Source organism: Suncus etruscus, chromosome 11 (assembly GCF_024139225.1).
Source record: "Suncus etruscus isolate mSunEtr1 chromosome 11, mSunEtr1.pri.cur, whole genome shotgun sequence".
Lineage (NCBI taxonomy): Eukaryota > Metazoa > Chordata > Mammalia > Eulipotyphla > Soricidae > Suncus > Suncus etruscus.
In genome coordinates, this window is record NC_064858.1 from 84,544,477 (window position 1) to 84,560,474 (window position 15,998).

The following is a 15,998-nucleotide window of genomic DNA, read 5'->3' on the forward strand; positions in this document are numbered from 1 at the left end:
TCGAACCAACTACCTTTGGTCCTGGATCGGCTGCTTGCAAGGCAAATGCCGCTGTGCTATCTCTCCGGGCCACCCAGATATTTATTTTTTAAAAAACTGGAAAAGAGGGGCCGGGCGGTGGCGCTGGAGGTAAGGTGCCTGCGCTAGCCTAGGACGGATCACGGTTCGATCCCCCGGCGTCCCATATGGTCCCCCAAGAAGCCAGGAGCAACTTCTGAGCGCATAGCCAGGAGTAACCCCTGAGCGTCACAGGGTGTGGCCCAAAAACCAAAAAAAAAAAAAAAAGTTTATTTGGGGCCGGGCGGTGGCGCTGGAGGTAAGGTGCCTGCCTTACCTGCGCTAGCCTAGGAGACGGACCGCGGTTCGATCCCCCGGCGTCCCATATGGTCCCCCAAGCCAGGAGCGACTTCTGAGCGCATAGCCAGGAGTAACCCCTGAGCGTCACCGGGTGTGGCCCAAAAAACCAAAAAAAAAAAAAAAACTGGAAAAGATTTGTAATTCACTTTGACCACAATAAAAATTAAAAAAAAAAAAAAATCCCTAGGGGACTCAGATCTCCAGCCCAAAACAGATAGATAGATCCTTGGCCAAAAGACATTCACTGAGTTTCCAAGTCGTAGCAGAAGAAACGCTCCAAAGCTCCACCAGCATAGTTAGCTTAGTCCGAGTGGGCGGGACCGCCGGCCGCCAGAAACACCGCCCCTCCCCTCCCGCTCGACCACCGACCAATAGCGAGCCTCAGGGGCGTGGCCAGGGAAACGCGGGAAGGAGGGGCGGGGCCTGCGGCGGCAGCGGCGGCGGCCGGGAGCCGGGGCGGGAGGAGGCGGCGGCGGCGGCAACCTTGTTGCAAGTTACACGAAATTGACAAGCGGGCGGCTCGGGCTCGGCTCCTTCGTGCGGGCCTCGCTTGCTTGAACCCGGTCTCGCCCTCTCCTCCGTGCGCACCCCGAGAGCCGGGCCCCCGCCGCTCCCAGCTGGGGGTTCACCCGGTCGGGCTGCCCGGGTTCGGCTGGAGCGCTTCATGGAGAACTTCCAAAAAGTGGAAAAGATCGGAGAGGGCACGTACGGCGTGGTGTACAAGGCCAAAAACAAGGTGACGGGAGAAGTGGTGGCGCTCAAAAAAATCCGCCTGGACACGTGAGTGGCCCCCCAAATGGCCCCCACCCCCACCCGAACTAACAGGCGGGCGGGCTGCCCCGTCCAGGGACCGGAAGGTGGCCGCTGGGCGGGGAGGGGCCTCTTGGAAGTGGCGGGGAGACTCGGAGCCCGGGGTGGGGGGCTGCAAGGAAGGGTGGGAGAGGCCCTAAGTCCTGAAACCGACCCCCCAAAAGCCTCCAGAGCCCCCCAACTCCCGGAGTGCTCCCGGAAAGGTTCAGGAAAAGCCTGGAGACCGCCGAGTCCGGGCCCTTCCCGTAGAGTTGCGATTTTTGTGGGACCCGGCGAAAGGTTTTTGGAATGAAGGACCCCCCCCCTTTTCATTCAAGGATCCCCACTGCCCTCCCGACTCCAGCCTCGTATTAGAATTTTCTCACTCTCTTCCCCCCAAAAATGGCAGTTGAACTTCACTTGGTTCAACTCTAGGGAGGCGGGCATTGCTGCTTGCTCCTTTTATTAACGTTTTTTTCCTCTTGCTTTTCCTTCGCTGGGGAGAAGAGGAGAATCTTGTCCCCCCCAAAGCCACCCCTTGTTTATTTATTTATTTATGTATTTGTTTATTTATTTACTTATTTGGTTTTTGGGTCACACCCAGCAGCGCTCAGGGGTTCCTCCTGGCTCTGCGCTCAGAAATCGCTCCTAGCAGGCTTGGGGGACCATATGGGATATGCTGGGATTCGAACCAAATTCAAATGCTATCTCTCAGGCCCTTGCTTAGTTTCTTAATCGTGGATTAATTCCCCATTTTTTTCTTACTTTCCTAAAGGTTGTGTCTACTTTAGGGGTGTCAGAGGTGGTAAGGGTGTCGAGGGGTGGGGAAGAAGAAGGCCTGGGTAAGAGAAAAAGAGAATATTTGTAACCACACTCGCCTCTCCTGCTTGCTTTTCCGACCTCCCCAAGTGAGACAGAGGGTGTGCCCAGTACTGCCATCAGGGAGATCTCTCTGCTCAAGGAACTCAGCCACCCTAATATTGTCAAGTAAGTGTGTCTCCGCGATGTGCGATGGTGGTAGGGTAAAAGGGAGCCGTGTCTTCGTAGTTTGGGCATTTCTTTTCCTCACCTCTAATTCTTTTTTTTTTTTGGGGGGGGGCCACACCCGGCGATGCTCAGGGGTTACTCCTGGCTGTCTGCTCAGAAATAGCTCCTGACAGGCACAGGGGACCATATGGGACACAGGGATTCGAACCAACCACCTTTGGTCCTGGATCGGCTGCTTGCAAGGCAAACGCCGCTGTGCTATCTCTCCGGGCCCTCACCTCTAATTCTTAAACGTCCACTCCTTCCCTAGGCTGCTAGATGTCATCCACACAGAAAATAAACTCTACTTGGTTTTTGAGTTTCTACACCAGGACCTCAAGAAATTCATGGACGCATCCGCTCTCACTGGCATTCCTCTTCCGCTCATTAAGGTAAATTTATTTTTTATGCTCTCTTCTGAGAAAATTGCAGACTTTTGATTTGGGATCTTGACTTTCTTTTTTTGTTTTTGGGTCACACCCGGAAGCACTTAGGGGTTACTCTTGGCTCTATGCTCAGAAATCGCCCCCGGCAGGCACAGGGTACCATATGGGATGCTGGGATTTGATCCACCGACCTTCCGACCTTCCGTATGCAAGGCAAATATGCCCTACCTCCATGCTATCTTTCCGGCCCCAGGATCTTGATTTTCTTTCCACGGACCCTCTCTCGACACACATTTACTTCTCTCACTTTATATATACACATGTATATTTCCACTGCCCATTATGCTTCTTAACGCTTGGGCAGGGCAGGAGAATCAAAGGAATTAAAACCTTGGTGAATCAATTTAGAAACTCAGGTGGAAGATTAGATGAAACTTAGATCATGGAGCTGGAGGGCTTGCGAACACTTGGTAAATGCCTTCAAAAAACCTTCAAAAAACCCTTCCACCTCATGATGGAAAAACAGGCAATAATAAGTCCACTTTCTGTCTGTTTTAGTGTTGGGTTCCTTGGTCATGCAGTTCCTTTCAGATCTATCACCAGAATTCAGTGCAGATATATTGAACACCTCCAATGGTAGATGCAGAGTGTGAAAATGAGAGACAAAATATGGGGAAATAGTTCTGGGGTTAGATGCAAATGTCCTATGAACCTGAGTTTGCCCCTTGTTTTTCTTCTTTATTTATTTTTATTTTATTTTTTTTATGGTTTTGGGGTTACGCTAGCTCAGTGGTTACTCCAACCACCTTTGGTCCTGGATCGGCTACTTGCAAGGCTACTTGCAAGGCAAACTCTCCGGGCCTTGCCATTACTCTTTTTATTCCTCAAAAATGTTTCTTTTTTTTGTTTGTTTGTTTGTTTTTTGGGTCACACCTGGCAGCACTCAGGGGTTACTCCTGGCTCTATGTTCAGAAATCACTCCTGGCAGGCTCTGGGGACCATATGGGATGCCAGGATTTGAACCACCGTCCTTCTGCATGCAAGGCAAACGCACTACCTCCATGCTATCTCTCCGGCCCCCAAAACATTCCATTTTTAAAAATAGGGAACGCTTCACGAATTTGCGTGTCATCCTTGCACAAGGGCCATACTAATCTTCTCTGTATCTTTCTAATTTTAGTATATGTGCTGCCGAAGCACATATAGAGGTGCTGAGCAACTGCCATTACTCTTATACTGTCTCTCTGGCCTGTTTGTTTAGTTGAGTTTTGAAAGACAGAGACCCTAAGCTATTCACTGGAGTATCTTCTCTCTCTCTCTCCTCCTGTCAGAGCTATCTGTTTCAGCTGCTCCAGGGCCTAGCTTTTTGCCATTCTCATCGGGTCCTGCACCGAGACCTCAAACCTCAGAATCTGCTTATCAATGCAGAGGGATCCATCAAACTTGCAGACTTTGGACTAGCCAGAGCCTTTGGAGTGCCTGTTCGTACTTATACTCATGAGGTAAGTCCCTCTCTGCTTTTCTTCTGACTTCTAGTAGTTGTTTAAAAGGACAGTCACAGAGATAGTAAAAATATCTGGCCTAGAGATTCTCACTCAGAAAATGGAAAGCAGGGGCCGGGCGGTGGCGCTGGAGGTAAGGTGCCTGCCTTACCTGCGCTAGCCTAGGAGACGGACCGCGGTTCGATCCCCCGGCGTCCCATATGGTCCCCCAAGCCAGGAGCGACTTCTGAGCGCATAGCCAGGAGTAACCCCTGAGCGTCACCGGGTGTGGCCCAAAAACCAAAAAAAAAAAAAGAAAATGGAAAGCAGACCTGACCCCAGGAGGTCTTAGAGAATACCAGAGTTCATGCTGTCCCAGGCTTAGAGATAACAAGCCCAGATGATGGGATGGCAAGCTCTTAAAATGATGACACTGGGACAGGGCATATAGCTGGATTGACTGGCCACATGTTTTGCATGCTGGAATCCCAGGTTTGATTCTCAGCTCCACTTGACTTTTAAACACAGGGCTGGATTAGCTCATGAGTACCACTAGGTAAGATTCTAAAAACAAACAAAAAACAACAACAACAAAAATCCTTCATCTCAAGTTTTCCAATAAAGGTCACAAATTGGGAGTTCAGAATACATTGTCTCAGTGCCATGAGTGAGCTAGGCTAATTCTGGGTTAAGAAATTGTATGCCGGGCCCGGAGAGATAGCACAGCGGCGTTTGCCTTGCAAGCAGCCGATCCAGGACCAAAGGTGGTTGGTTCGAATCCCGGTGTCCCATATGGTCCCCCGTGCCTGCCAGGAGCTATTTCTGAGCAGACAGCCAGGAGTCACCCCTGAGCACCGCTGGTTGTGGCCCAAAAACCAAAAAAAAAAGAAACTGTATGCCAGGCTGGAGAGAGAGAACACAATGGTAAGGCAATTAGCGGTAAGGCATTTATTTGCCTTGCATGCAGTGGATCCAGAACGGACGGTGGTTTTAATCCTGGCATCCCATATAGTTCTCCATGCCTGCCAGGAGTGATTTCTGAACACAGAGCCAGGAGTAATCCCTGAGCGAGGCTGGGTGTGACCCAAAAACAAAACAACAACAATAAAAAGAAATTGTTTGCAGGGGCCAGAGCAACAGCACAGTGGTAGGGTGTTTAGCCTTGCACTTGGCCAACCCAGGATGGCCCCAGGTTTGACCTGTTATCCCATATGTTTTCCTGAGTCTGCCAGGAGTGATTTCTGAGCAAAGAGCCAGGAGTAACCCATGAGCACCACTGGCTGTGGCAGGAAGGAGGGAGAGAGGGAGGGAGCGAGGGAAGGAAGGAAGGAAGGAAGGAAGGAAGGAAGGAAGGAAGGAAGGAAGGAAGGAAGGAAGGAAGGAAGGAAGGAAGGAAGGAAGGAAGGAGGGAGGGAGGGAGGGAGGGAGGGAGGGAGGGAGGAAAGAAGGAAGGAAGGAGGGAGGGAGGAAAGAAGGAAGGAAGGAGGGAGGGAGGAAAGAAGGAAGGAAGGAAGGAAGGAAGGAAGGAAGGAAGGAAGGAAGGAAGGAAGGAAGGAAGAAAGGAGTGTTAGTACAGTGGGTAGGGCATTTGTCTTGTACACAGTCAACCCAGATTTGATCCTGGTAGCCCTTAAGGTTCCCCCAAGCACTGCCAGTAATTTCTGTGTGGAGCCAGGGCACAGCTCGGTGTGGCCCAAAAACCAAAGGGAAAAATTTACATAGTCTTTTCACCTGTGGGAAAGGAGAGGGAGGGAAGTGAGGGAGGTGAGGAAAGTGTCTGTGAAAAGACTGTAAGTTAGCAGAACCTCGTTGAGGAGCAGAGGTGTGGGATTGTCCACGGCCCACACGCCACCATTTCCCTTCCTATTCTTATCCCCCAGGTTGTGACCCTCTGGTACCGAGCACCTGAAATTCTTCTGGGCTGCAAATACTACTCCACAGCTGTGGACATCTGGAGCTTGGGCTGCATCTTTGCTGAGATGGTATGGCCACATGCTCAAGTTTTGCCCAACCCACTACTCCCCAAATTCAACAATAACAGGGATTTCTTGCCTCAGACTCTTGGCTCTTCTGTTATCACAGGGTTTTTTTTTTTCTCTAGAGTAGCACCAAGGAAGGTTGTAGTGAGAGAATAGGGCTGCTGTCTCTTATATCAACCATGTAGATCCTCAAGCAGCCTTATTTATATCCAGAATCCCCAAACACCTCTGTCCCAAAATTGAGCTAAAGTATATCTGTAATTCTTGTATGCTTTGGCCTCTAGACATTTTAGAGGATGAGTTTGAATTTAGTGCTTCCCTCATTCCGTCTTCTACTAGAGAACTAGAAATGTAGTGACACCGTGTCTACCTTATCGACACCTTTTGTTTAAACTTCAATCTTAGAACATGTCCCACTCAACCTCTGGCTCTTCAAATTGAAGACTCATTGAGGGCAATATATGGGAACTATCATCCCTTTTAACACAACAGTGGAGTGGGCTGAAGTTTCAAAATTAAACCAGCAAGATGTTTTATGGTTCTTTTTTCGGGCCGGAGAGATAGCATGGAGGTAGGGCATTTGCCTTCCATGCAGAAGGTCGGTGGTTCGAATCCCGGCATCCCATATGGTCCCCCGAGCCTGCCAGGAGCGATTTCTGAGCATAGAGCCAGGAGTAGCCCCTGAGCGCTGCCGGGTATAACCCAAAAACCAAAAAAAAAAGAAAAAAAAAGAAGAAGAAAATGGTTCTTTTTTCCAGGTTGTTAACTGGGGACTTGGAGACCATTAACTTATATGGAAATATATGCGCACACACATATATGTATACACACAATATGCATTAATCTTTCAGTACATTACCTTACAATTGCCCCTATTTCCTCTCTCAATTCATTGAAAAATATTTGTTAAGCACCTAGTGTGTACCCAGCACCATGCTAAGTGCTGTGGGGAACACAGAAGAAATGGAAGACACAGTCTCTGTCCGCTGTGCTCCTATCTAGAAGTGGCTGCATCACAAGGAGGGGGGATGACCGCAGTGTCTACCCCACATCCCGTGAGTGGCTTGGGATCCCTTTGCTACGTATCAGTGGCACCCCAGACACATGCCCCCCTCCCAGTCCCACCCAGCCTTGGGGATCTGGAAAGCCATGGTTGTGGGGAAGGAAGGAGGGGGCAAGAAGACCGATGAAGGGACTTTATTGTCTCAGGTTCTGTGTGACTAACCCCATGAAAGACCCTGGGGAGGGAGTCACGGGGCCCTGCTGACCTTTCACTGCCTGTGGGTGTGCAGGGGCCAGTTCCAACTGACGTCAATATGGGTTTTGGCCTTTCCTCTTTGCCTCCTTTCAGGTGACCCGCCGGGCTCTGTTCCCTGGAGATTCTGAAATCGACCAGCTCTTCCGGATCTTTCGGACTCTGGGCACACCAGATGAGGTGGTTTGGCCAGGAGTTACTTCTATGCCTGACTATAAGCCAAGTTTCCCCAAGTGGGCCCGCCAAGATTTTAGCAAAGTTGTGCCTCCCCTGGATGAAGATGGACAGAGCTTGTTATCGGTGAGAGTGAGGGGTGGGCACCCATTTCCTTAGGCACCTTCCCCTGGTCTGGGTTTTACCTTGATGAAGGATGAGACTGAACTCTGGGTCTCAGCAGTTCTTGTTTTTTTTTTTTTTGCCCTATTGGCATAATGGTTTTGATATAGGAGGAGGGAAATGAGGGTTTTGGGTGCAAGAACTCAGTTTTTGGCTCCAGAGAGATAGTGCAGCAGGTAAGGAAGGCACTTGCCTTGCATGCAGCCAACCTGGGTTCAATCGCTGGCATCCCATATGGCTTCCTGAGCCTGCCAGATTCTTGAGTTTAAAGCCAGGAGAAATCCCTGAGTACCACTGGATGTAACCAAAAAGCAAACAAAAAAACTCCCACACGTTTTCTCCATTTGTTGGCACACCCGCTGCCCGTTTTGTTCATTGTGCTATCATTGAAGTCAGCATACATCTCTCCCTCCAGCAAATGCTGCACTACGACCCCAACAAGCGGATTTCAGCAAAGGCTGCTCTGGCTCACCCTTTCTTCCAGGATGTGACCAAGCCAGTACCCCATCTTCGACTGTGATGTTCTTCTGTGTGCCTCAAAATATCTCCCTCTTTGTGTCGGTGGGGGGCCTGATCTGGCTTGGAATTGCGTGATTTGCCCTCTAGTCTTGTCTGGCTGCCTTAACATTTACCTCCCCCTCTTAGCCAGACAATTCTGGTGAGACCAAGGATAGAGAGAAACATGTGAAAAGATGAAAGGAGAAAAATCCAGGGAAGTTAAGATGCACTTAAGTTAGCCTCCATGACCCTCTCCCCTTCATCTCAGTCATTGCTGAGGAGGGTTGGTACTTTATAAAAAGGCTAAGTCCCCTCCCCCATAAAGGTTTTGCAATGCCAAAAGCCCCTTTATTATTATTTCTTATATTTGGAATGACAGGTAGCTCCCAATAGCTCTAGCCACTAGCTTTGAAAAGCCAACTTAAAGCAAGGGGGTTAAGTTAGAACTTCTGAAAACCTGGGAAACAGAAGCGCACCCAGGGGCCTGTCTTAAGGGATTAGATTAAAAATAGATACAACCAGTTTATACTTTAGCTTTAGTATTTCATCTTGCCTAAGAGTTTGAGACTCACAAACACAGTCTTTGGCGAGGAATGTGATTTCTGATCCCGACTGTCTTCCCTGCCAACACCCTTTGACTGTCCCTCTTATGGCCAAGAGGTGTCTGGGAAACTCTGGGTCAAGGATTATGCATCACTCAGTCCTTAAAAGGCAATTGAAATATATTTGTTTGTTTGTTTGTTTTTTGGGGGGGGGGTTGATCATTTAAGATTTTTAGTCCTTCAGGTGCCAGGGATCCATCAGTTAACATCTTTCTTTTAAGGCAATCCCAGAAGTGGAAGTTAGGGTTTTGACATTATTTTGAAAACGCTGACACCTTTTTTTAGGGCTGTGACTTGGGGTGGGTAGTTGCGCGCATAAGGAAAAAATATTTCTTTAAAAGAAGGATGAACAATTATATTTATATTTCAGGTTATAGCAGTTTTTTTTTAAGTGGCAGTGGGTGGATTTGTTGCCATGTGCACCATGGGGTTTTGTAATGCAAATGTTTAAAAAGAAAAAAGTATTTTTCCCCATTTTTATGATTTTTGCCTCATCCCTCCTTGAGTGTTCTTACTCTTAACATTATTTGTAATTTAGTTTGTAATTCATTAAAAAGAAAGTTCCTAATTTTATAGTTCATCTCTTTCCTCCTTTACTTGATTTGCTAAAAGAATGGGGCAAAGGTCCTAAATGACAATATAGCAGATAAGGGTGCCTTGAATACATCTGATGTAGTTCCATTCCTAGTGTACCCCAAATGGTTCCTGAGCACTGTCAGATGTCACCAAAAAAGAGAAGAAAGAATGTAAGAATATGAATGTGGGAGCCAAAGTGAATACAGCAGGTAGGACACTTGTCTTACACTTGGATGACATAGGTTCAATCCCACAGCATCCTGTGGTCTGCCTGCCAGGATTCTGAGCAAAGAGCCAGGAGTAAGCCCAAAAAGCACTGCCAGTGCGGCCCAAAAAATGTGTGTGTGTGTGTGTGTGTGTGTGTGTGTGTGTACATGTTTTTGTTTGTTTTGGTTTTTGGGTCATATCCGGCAGTGCTCAGGGGTTACTCCTGTCTCTGTGCTCAGAAATCGCTTCTGGCAGGCTTGGGGGACCATATGGGATGCCGGATTTGAACCACCGTTTGTCTGCATGAAAGGCAAGCGCCTTACCTCTATGCTATCTCTCCGGCCCCATCTTGGTCACTTTGATGCAATTGGAATAATGCAAAGACTTATTGCTCCCATTTAACGTCTGGGAAAAGTAAAGCTTTTCCTTCCTCAGTTTTCCACAAACTGCCTCTTACTCCTGCCCACCGACACATGTACATATCATATACATGCAAGATAAACCATTCCAGAATTTCAATATTAAGGATTTAGGCTCAGGAACAAGACTGAAAGTGGGCTCAGAGGGAATCCCCTTGACTCTGCTTTTGTCCTGTAAACTCATTTATCTTTATTGGTCCATAGAACATACAGTCAAGTTTTCTAAAGTTTCACTATTCACATTTCTGTAATGATGAAAACTGCCAATTATAAGAAAAATTCTGAAGGGATGTATAAACTCTCGGAGTTTAGAAAGTCTTGCCCCACCAAAAAGGAATGTTACCACAATATTCCTGCAGCCCACCTGCAAAAATTTCTTTTTTTCTGAAGTTTGGAGGGTTCACTTAAATTTCCAGACTCTAAAAAAAATTAAATAAAATAAATTTTCAGACACAAAAAAATTAAATAAAATAAATAAATTTCCAGACTCCAGAAAAAATAAAATTAAATAAATAAATTTCCAGACTCCAATAAAATAAATTCCCAGATTCCAAAAAAATAAACAAATAAATTTCCAGACTCCAAAAAAATAAAATATAATAAATAAATAAATCAATAAATTTCCAGACTCCAGGGTTTCTAGGAGAGGTAGTTCCTTTCCCACCCAGGAATTCACCAGAGGGGGCGGGGCGCTGCGCTCACTCCCCGCCAAATCCGCTTGGAGGGGCGGAAGAAGGTCCAGCTGCTTCCCCTCTAAACTAAGGCTTCTCAATCTCGCCTGGCCTGTCACTCAAATTCCTTATTTCCACCGCACTGGTTAAAGCTTCGCATTGACCCGCCTCCCCGCGCTCACCTGATTAGATGCTTATGAGTCAGAGGGCGGGGCCGTGACGCTCCCTGTATCTGATTGGTCGATACACATGCCCATCAACTTGGCCCTGGCCCCCGTCTTCGAGAACTCTCACTTTAGCGGCTCCTTACCTTGTCCATCTTCCGGGTTTTCCCGCTTCGTATTGGTCCGCGGACCCGTCTATCTACTCCGTCGCTCAAACTCATTGGCGACGGCGCGGAGAGAGTCCCGCCTTCCTCCAGATGATTGGCGGAGTGGCACTCACAAAGCCCGCCCTCCGTGGTGGGCGGGGCGTCATCTGATTGGCTGCGGGCCTCCCCTCCCGGGGAGAGGCGCTGGAGGAGGAGGAGGGGCTGGAGAGTTTGGTTGAGCCGCAGCTGTTTGTCTGTTCGGCACAGGCTTGGGCCCGACGGGGGAGACGGAGCCCCAGGTACCGGACTGATGGAGCCCACTCGGGCCGGGGCGGAGGCGCCGGGGAAGAGCGGGGCGACTTGATCGGAGAGATCTGGGGCGGAGCCGGGAGAAGGGGGGCCGAGCCCCGGCAGGCCTAATGGGGGCGCTGAGGGGGCCGGGCGGGCCGGGAGCTCCAACTTGGTTTGGGGGAGTCCAGGAGGCATCGGGGGGCCGGGGCCGGGCTCAGGAGGCCCGGGGCTCGTGGGAGGCCAAGGGTGGAGCTGCTGGGGGTGGAAAAGCAAGGGCCGGGGCTGTGGGCGAGGCTGCAAGGAAGGGGAGCTCGAACCCAGGCCAAGATTCCGGGGAGACGCCTGGACCGAGGGCCTGGATGGATAGAGGGAGGGAGGCAGGCGTCCGGGGTGCCCCTTAGTTGAGCCTGGAGCGACTTGGGCTGGGGAAACTGAGGCACAGACTGAGGAGGTAGGAATGGAGCCAGGGCCTGGGGAGTCCCAGGTTTGGGGGTGCCCACAAAGGACCCCCTTGCTTGCTTGCTTGGCCCATTAGGGTTGGTTGACCCAGGACCAGAAGTTTTTTTCAGCGACCTAGCCAAAGTTTTTTTGGATCTTGCTCTTTTTTGGGGAGCACTTGCACGCTCACTCAGCAGGTCCTGTCCTGGAGTTAGTTGCTTTTGGTCCCGTCCCCCCCCACCTTACCGGCTTGCTTTTGGGGCCCAGAAGCAACTCTTGGTTTCTGCTTCTCCCAGACTTGCAGAGGAAAAACAACTTGCAGCCACCTGCAGTCGGGAAGATTTTGCTTTTCCTTCCTTCCCACTTGCTGCTGCTAGGGCTTTGCTGGACGACCGACCTCTTACCTACCCAGTGGGAGACCCGTGGAGTGTCAGATAAGGCAGTTCCTTATCCGCCCGGGGGTGGGGGGGTGGGGGGGGAAGGAGTTTGGAGTTTGCAGTCATCAAGTGATTTTGTTTTCCTTTTTCTTTTTCCCCCAGAGTTGGGGAAGTGTTTGTGGGACTTGGAGTTGGGTAGTCCCTCAGTAGGTAAATGAATGGCTTGTGGAACTGAGCTTGGAAATGGGAGGTGATGAAAATTTGGGGAAGAGTGAGAAATTGCATTCTAGAAGGTTGACATCACTTTTGTTCTTTGTCTACTTCTTCAGGAGTCCAGGTTTTTGTGCCCTTTAGAAAGCTGGACGAATAGTGAGGTACCCTGGGAAGGAGATGAGGGAGAGAGCAGAGAAAAGAAGGGATCACTAGGGCATGCAGTCCACTCCTGATTATTCTTTTATGCTCTGTTGATCACCTTAGGTCTCCTACCATTGATCAGATCTTTCTGATTTTCCTTTTCTCATACTCCTTCATTTAAACGAGCACATGTCTTCATATAAAACCAATGTGTTTTATAATTCTATTTCTCCGTGGTTTCGAAGTTAATAGGTATATATCGTTTACAGAAGTGTAAAAAGTGTAAATCCTCCCACCCATCCAAAACTCACATATTTCTTCCAGTAAGGTCAGAGATAAGCAACAGCAAGTCAAGTTAATCCTGCATTGCTTGGAGGATGTGCCACCAAAGACAATTCTGTCTTCATGTTCCCTCAAATTCAGAGTTGGTAGTTATTTATTGTATTCCTTTCACAGTTCATTTTATTCTGCTTCTATCAAACTCAGAAAAGTAGAGTGCTGTAAACTCTGTTGATCCTTCTCCTTACTCTCCCCCTCTTCAGTTGTGCACTGGGCATCCTAGGAAATGCCCAACTAAATGGCAAAAACGATCTGTTATGGGCAGAAAGGAAACAGTAAGAGGAATCATTTTATTTGAGTTATTGGCTTCTGCTAAAGTGAGATTGAGATCTATCCTGATGTATGGTCTTTGCATGTTCAGATTATATGACTGGCCCTTCTTTATCCAAAAGATGATTCTGCATGATTCCTGTATCTTTTTCTAGTAATAGATAAAGCTCCTGTTTATCTAGATTTGAAATAGATTTTCCTCTAAACCTCAGTACAGTTGGGACATCTCATTCTGTCACCTTTTTTTATGGGGGGTATTTGGGCCACACTCAGCAGTGCTCAGGAGTTACTCCTGGCTCTGCACTCAGAATCTGCTCTTGGCAGGCTCAAGGGACCATATGGGATGCTGGGGATTGAACTTGGGTCTGTCCTGAGTCAGCAGTATGCAATGCAAACGTCCTAACACTGTGCTATCGCTCCAGCCCTAGTCACCTTATTTTTGTAGTCAAAAACAGGTTTTATTTGGAGATTCTGAAGGGGAGGGAGAGATAAAGAATAATGAGTAACGGGTTCAAGAGAGATTGAGGGCTTCTCTAAAGTTGGAGAGAGACCCTATGTACACAGCTCAGCAAGAAAGTATAAAGGTGCACATCTCAGGAGGGGAGATACAGGTTCGCATGTGCTCAGGCACCATGGACCCAGGCAGCACATGTGTTATTTTAGGGGCAGGGGTTTGGGTCACACCCAGCAGCGCTCAGGAATTCTTCCTCGCTCTACGCTCAGAAATCGCTCCTGGCAGGCACGGGGGACCATATGGGATGCCGGGATTTGAACCACCGCCCTTCTGCATGCAAGGCAGATGCTTACCTCCATGCTATCTCTCCGGTCCCTTTTTTTTTTTTAATTGAATGTGTCTCTTACTGGTGTTTGAAGGTGCCCACTCTGAACAGTACTCTCAGAAACTTCTGTTGTTTTTCTCCCTGCAAAGCTAGACCTAGAGAAAAGAGAGTGAGTGTCTATATGTCCTCTAGGCTTTGTTATTTTCTGTACCCAAGTTGTTGCCTGTCACTTTTTTGTTTCTTTTGTTTTTGGGATACACCAGGTGACGCTCATGAGTTACTCCTAGCTATGCGCTCAGAAATTGTTCCTGGCTTGGGGAACTATATGGGACGCAGGGGTTTAGAACCGAGGTCAGACCTAGGTTAGCTCGTGCAAGGCAAACGCCCTACCTCTTGTGCCACCACTCTGGGCCCCATGTTTCCTGTCATGCTTTATGTTGTTTTGTCATGTCCTCTTTTCCCTTAAAGCATACCTTCAAGGGACGGATAGCCAGGAGTCACCGCTAAGAGTCACCGGGTGTGGCCCAAAACCCCCCAAAAATAAATAAAAGCATACCTTCAAAAAAAAATCAGGTTCCCAGGCCCGGAGAGATAGCACAGCGTTGTTTGCCTTGCAAGCAGCCGATTCAGGACCAAAGGTGGTTGGTTCGAATCCCGGTGCCCCATATGGTCCCCTGTGCCTGCCAGGAGCTATTTCTGAGCAGATAGCCAGGAGTAACCCCTGAATACCGCCCGGTGTGGCCCAAAAACCAAAAAAAAAATCAGGTTCCCACCTAAGATAAGATGTATTAGTTTTTGTGTCTGGAGCCATAGTACAGCAGGTATGCTGCTTGCCTTACATCTGGCCGACCCAGATCTAATCCAAGGCATCCCATATGGTGCCCCAAGCCCACCAGGAGTGATTCCTGAATGCAGAGCCAGGAGTAAGCCCTGAGCATCATTGTATGTGACCCGCTTTACCTAAAAAAGTATTAATTTTTTAGTTTTGCTCTTTTTTTTTTTAATTGTGGAAACCACTCTCATGATGCTGGGATATGGGCATCAGAACCCAGCTCTCCACACATGCAGGGCATATGTTCTATCACTTGAGCCATATCCTTTGGTTCTCAAGTTTTTGCTTCTACTTTGGGGAAAGAGGGGAGAGAGTGCCAGGAATCAAACCCAGTGGTGCCTCACACATGTGAAGTAAATGCTCTACCTCTGAACCACTCCCTTAACAAGGCTTTTTGCCTCTTAGAAGAGAGCAAAGCATGGTTCAGTGGGACTGGAGCATATACTTTGCAGAAAGCCCTGGGTTCAGTCCTTGATATCTGAGGATCGGAGAGCTGATATAAGAATAAGGTATTTTCCTGAGGCCAGAGAAATAACATGGAGGTAGGGCGTTTGCCTTGCATGCAAAAGGATGGTGGTTCAAATCCCGGCATTCCATATGGTCTCCTAAGCCTGCCAGGAGTGATTTCTGCACTTGATCTTAGCCAAAAGACTGAGAAGCCATCAGGAGCACAATCTCTGAGCATAGAGCCAGGAGTAACCCCTGAGCGCTGCCAGGTGTGACCCCCTCCAAAAAAGAAAAAAAGAATAAGGCACTTTCCTTTCTCACAGCAGACCCCAGTTTGATCCCTGGCATTACATATGATTTCCCAAACCTATTCTGGGAGTGATCTTTGAACACCGATTTTGAGTATGGCCCCCAAAACAAAATAAATGCAGCAGCTCTCTAGGAGGAAGGATACCTTAAAATCCTACACAATACAATCCATCTTCCAAGAATATTTTGGAAAATTTTAGTAATGAAATAGTAACTAAATTGAGTAAAAAGCCTATGTGTGGATTCTGAATTGGATTATTAGTAGAAAGAAGTACTTGGGCCCGGAGAGATAGCACAGCGGCGTTTGCCTTGCAAGCAGCAGATCCAGGACCAAAGGTGGTTGGTTCGAATCCCGGTGTCCCATATGGTCCCCCGTGCCTGCCAGGAGCTATTTCTGAGCAGACAGCCAGGAGTAACCCTTGAGCACCGCCGGGTGTGGCCCCCCCCCCAAAAAAAAAAGTACTTTTTTTTTTTTTTTTTTGGTTTTTGGGTCATACCTGGCAGCGCTCAGGGGTTACTCCTGGCTCTACGCCCAGAAATTGCTCCTGGCAGGCCCCGGGGAACCATATGGCATGCCGGGATTCGAACCGCTGTCCTTCTGCATGCAAGGCAAATGCCTTACCTCCATGCTTGCTATCTCTCCGGCCCCAGAAGCACCTTTTTCAGTGTA

At 48.5% G+C, this 15,998-nt stretch overlaps 1 protein-coding gene and 1 non-coding gene across 3 annotated transcripts; one reads left to right on the forward strand and one right to left on the reverse strand.

Annotated features, from left to right (window-relative positions):
• The first annotated feature begins 927 nt into the window (after positions 1–927).
• CDK2 (cyclin dependent kinase 2) lies at positions 928–8,307 on the forward strand. Of its 2 annotated transcripts, XM_049784060.1 has the most exons (8): positions 928–1,137; positions 2,056–2,133; positions 2,444–2,564; positions 3,890–4,060; positions 5,920–6,021; positions 6,930–7,073; positions 7,370–7,573; positions 8,025–8,307. In XM_049784060.1, the coding sequence occupies exons 1-8, from the start codon at positions 1,022–1,024 to the stop codon at positions 8,127–8,129; spliced, it is 1,041 nt and encodes a 346-aa protein (XP_049640017.1). In that variant the 5' UTR covers positions 928–1,021; the 3' UTR covers positions 8,130–8,307. The 2 variants fall into 2 exon arrangements, with proteins under 2 accessions (XP_049640017.1, XP_049640016.1); XM_049784059.1 differs by lacking the exon at positions 6,930–7,073.
• On the reverse strand, positions 3,656–3,758 carry LOC126023552 (U6 spliceosomal RNA). The gene has a single exon (XR_007500667.1). It is a non-coding gene; the product is annotated as a U6 spliceosomal RNA (small nuclear RNA).
• Positions 8,308–15,998: the final 7,691 nt, after the last annotated feature.

What these genes read in the sequence shown, in the direction of transcription:
- CDK2 (XM_049784060.1), top strand. Translation starts at nt 1,022, where the DNA reads ATGGAGAACTTCCAAAAAGTGGAAAAGATCGGAGAGGGCACGTACGGC. An exon ending in AGCCACCCTAATATTGTCAA is followed by an intron (nt 2,134 to 2,443) that starts GTAAGTGTGTCT and finishes CTCCTTCCCTAG; the next exon opens with GCTGCTAGATGTCATCCACA. An exon ending in GCTGCATCTTTGCTGAGATG is followed by an intron (nt 6,022 to 6,929) that starts GTATGGCCACAT and finishes ATATTTGTTAAG; the next exon opens with CACCTAGTGTGTACCCAGCA.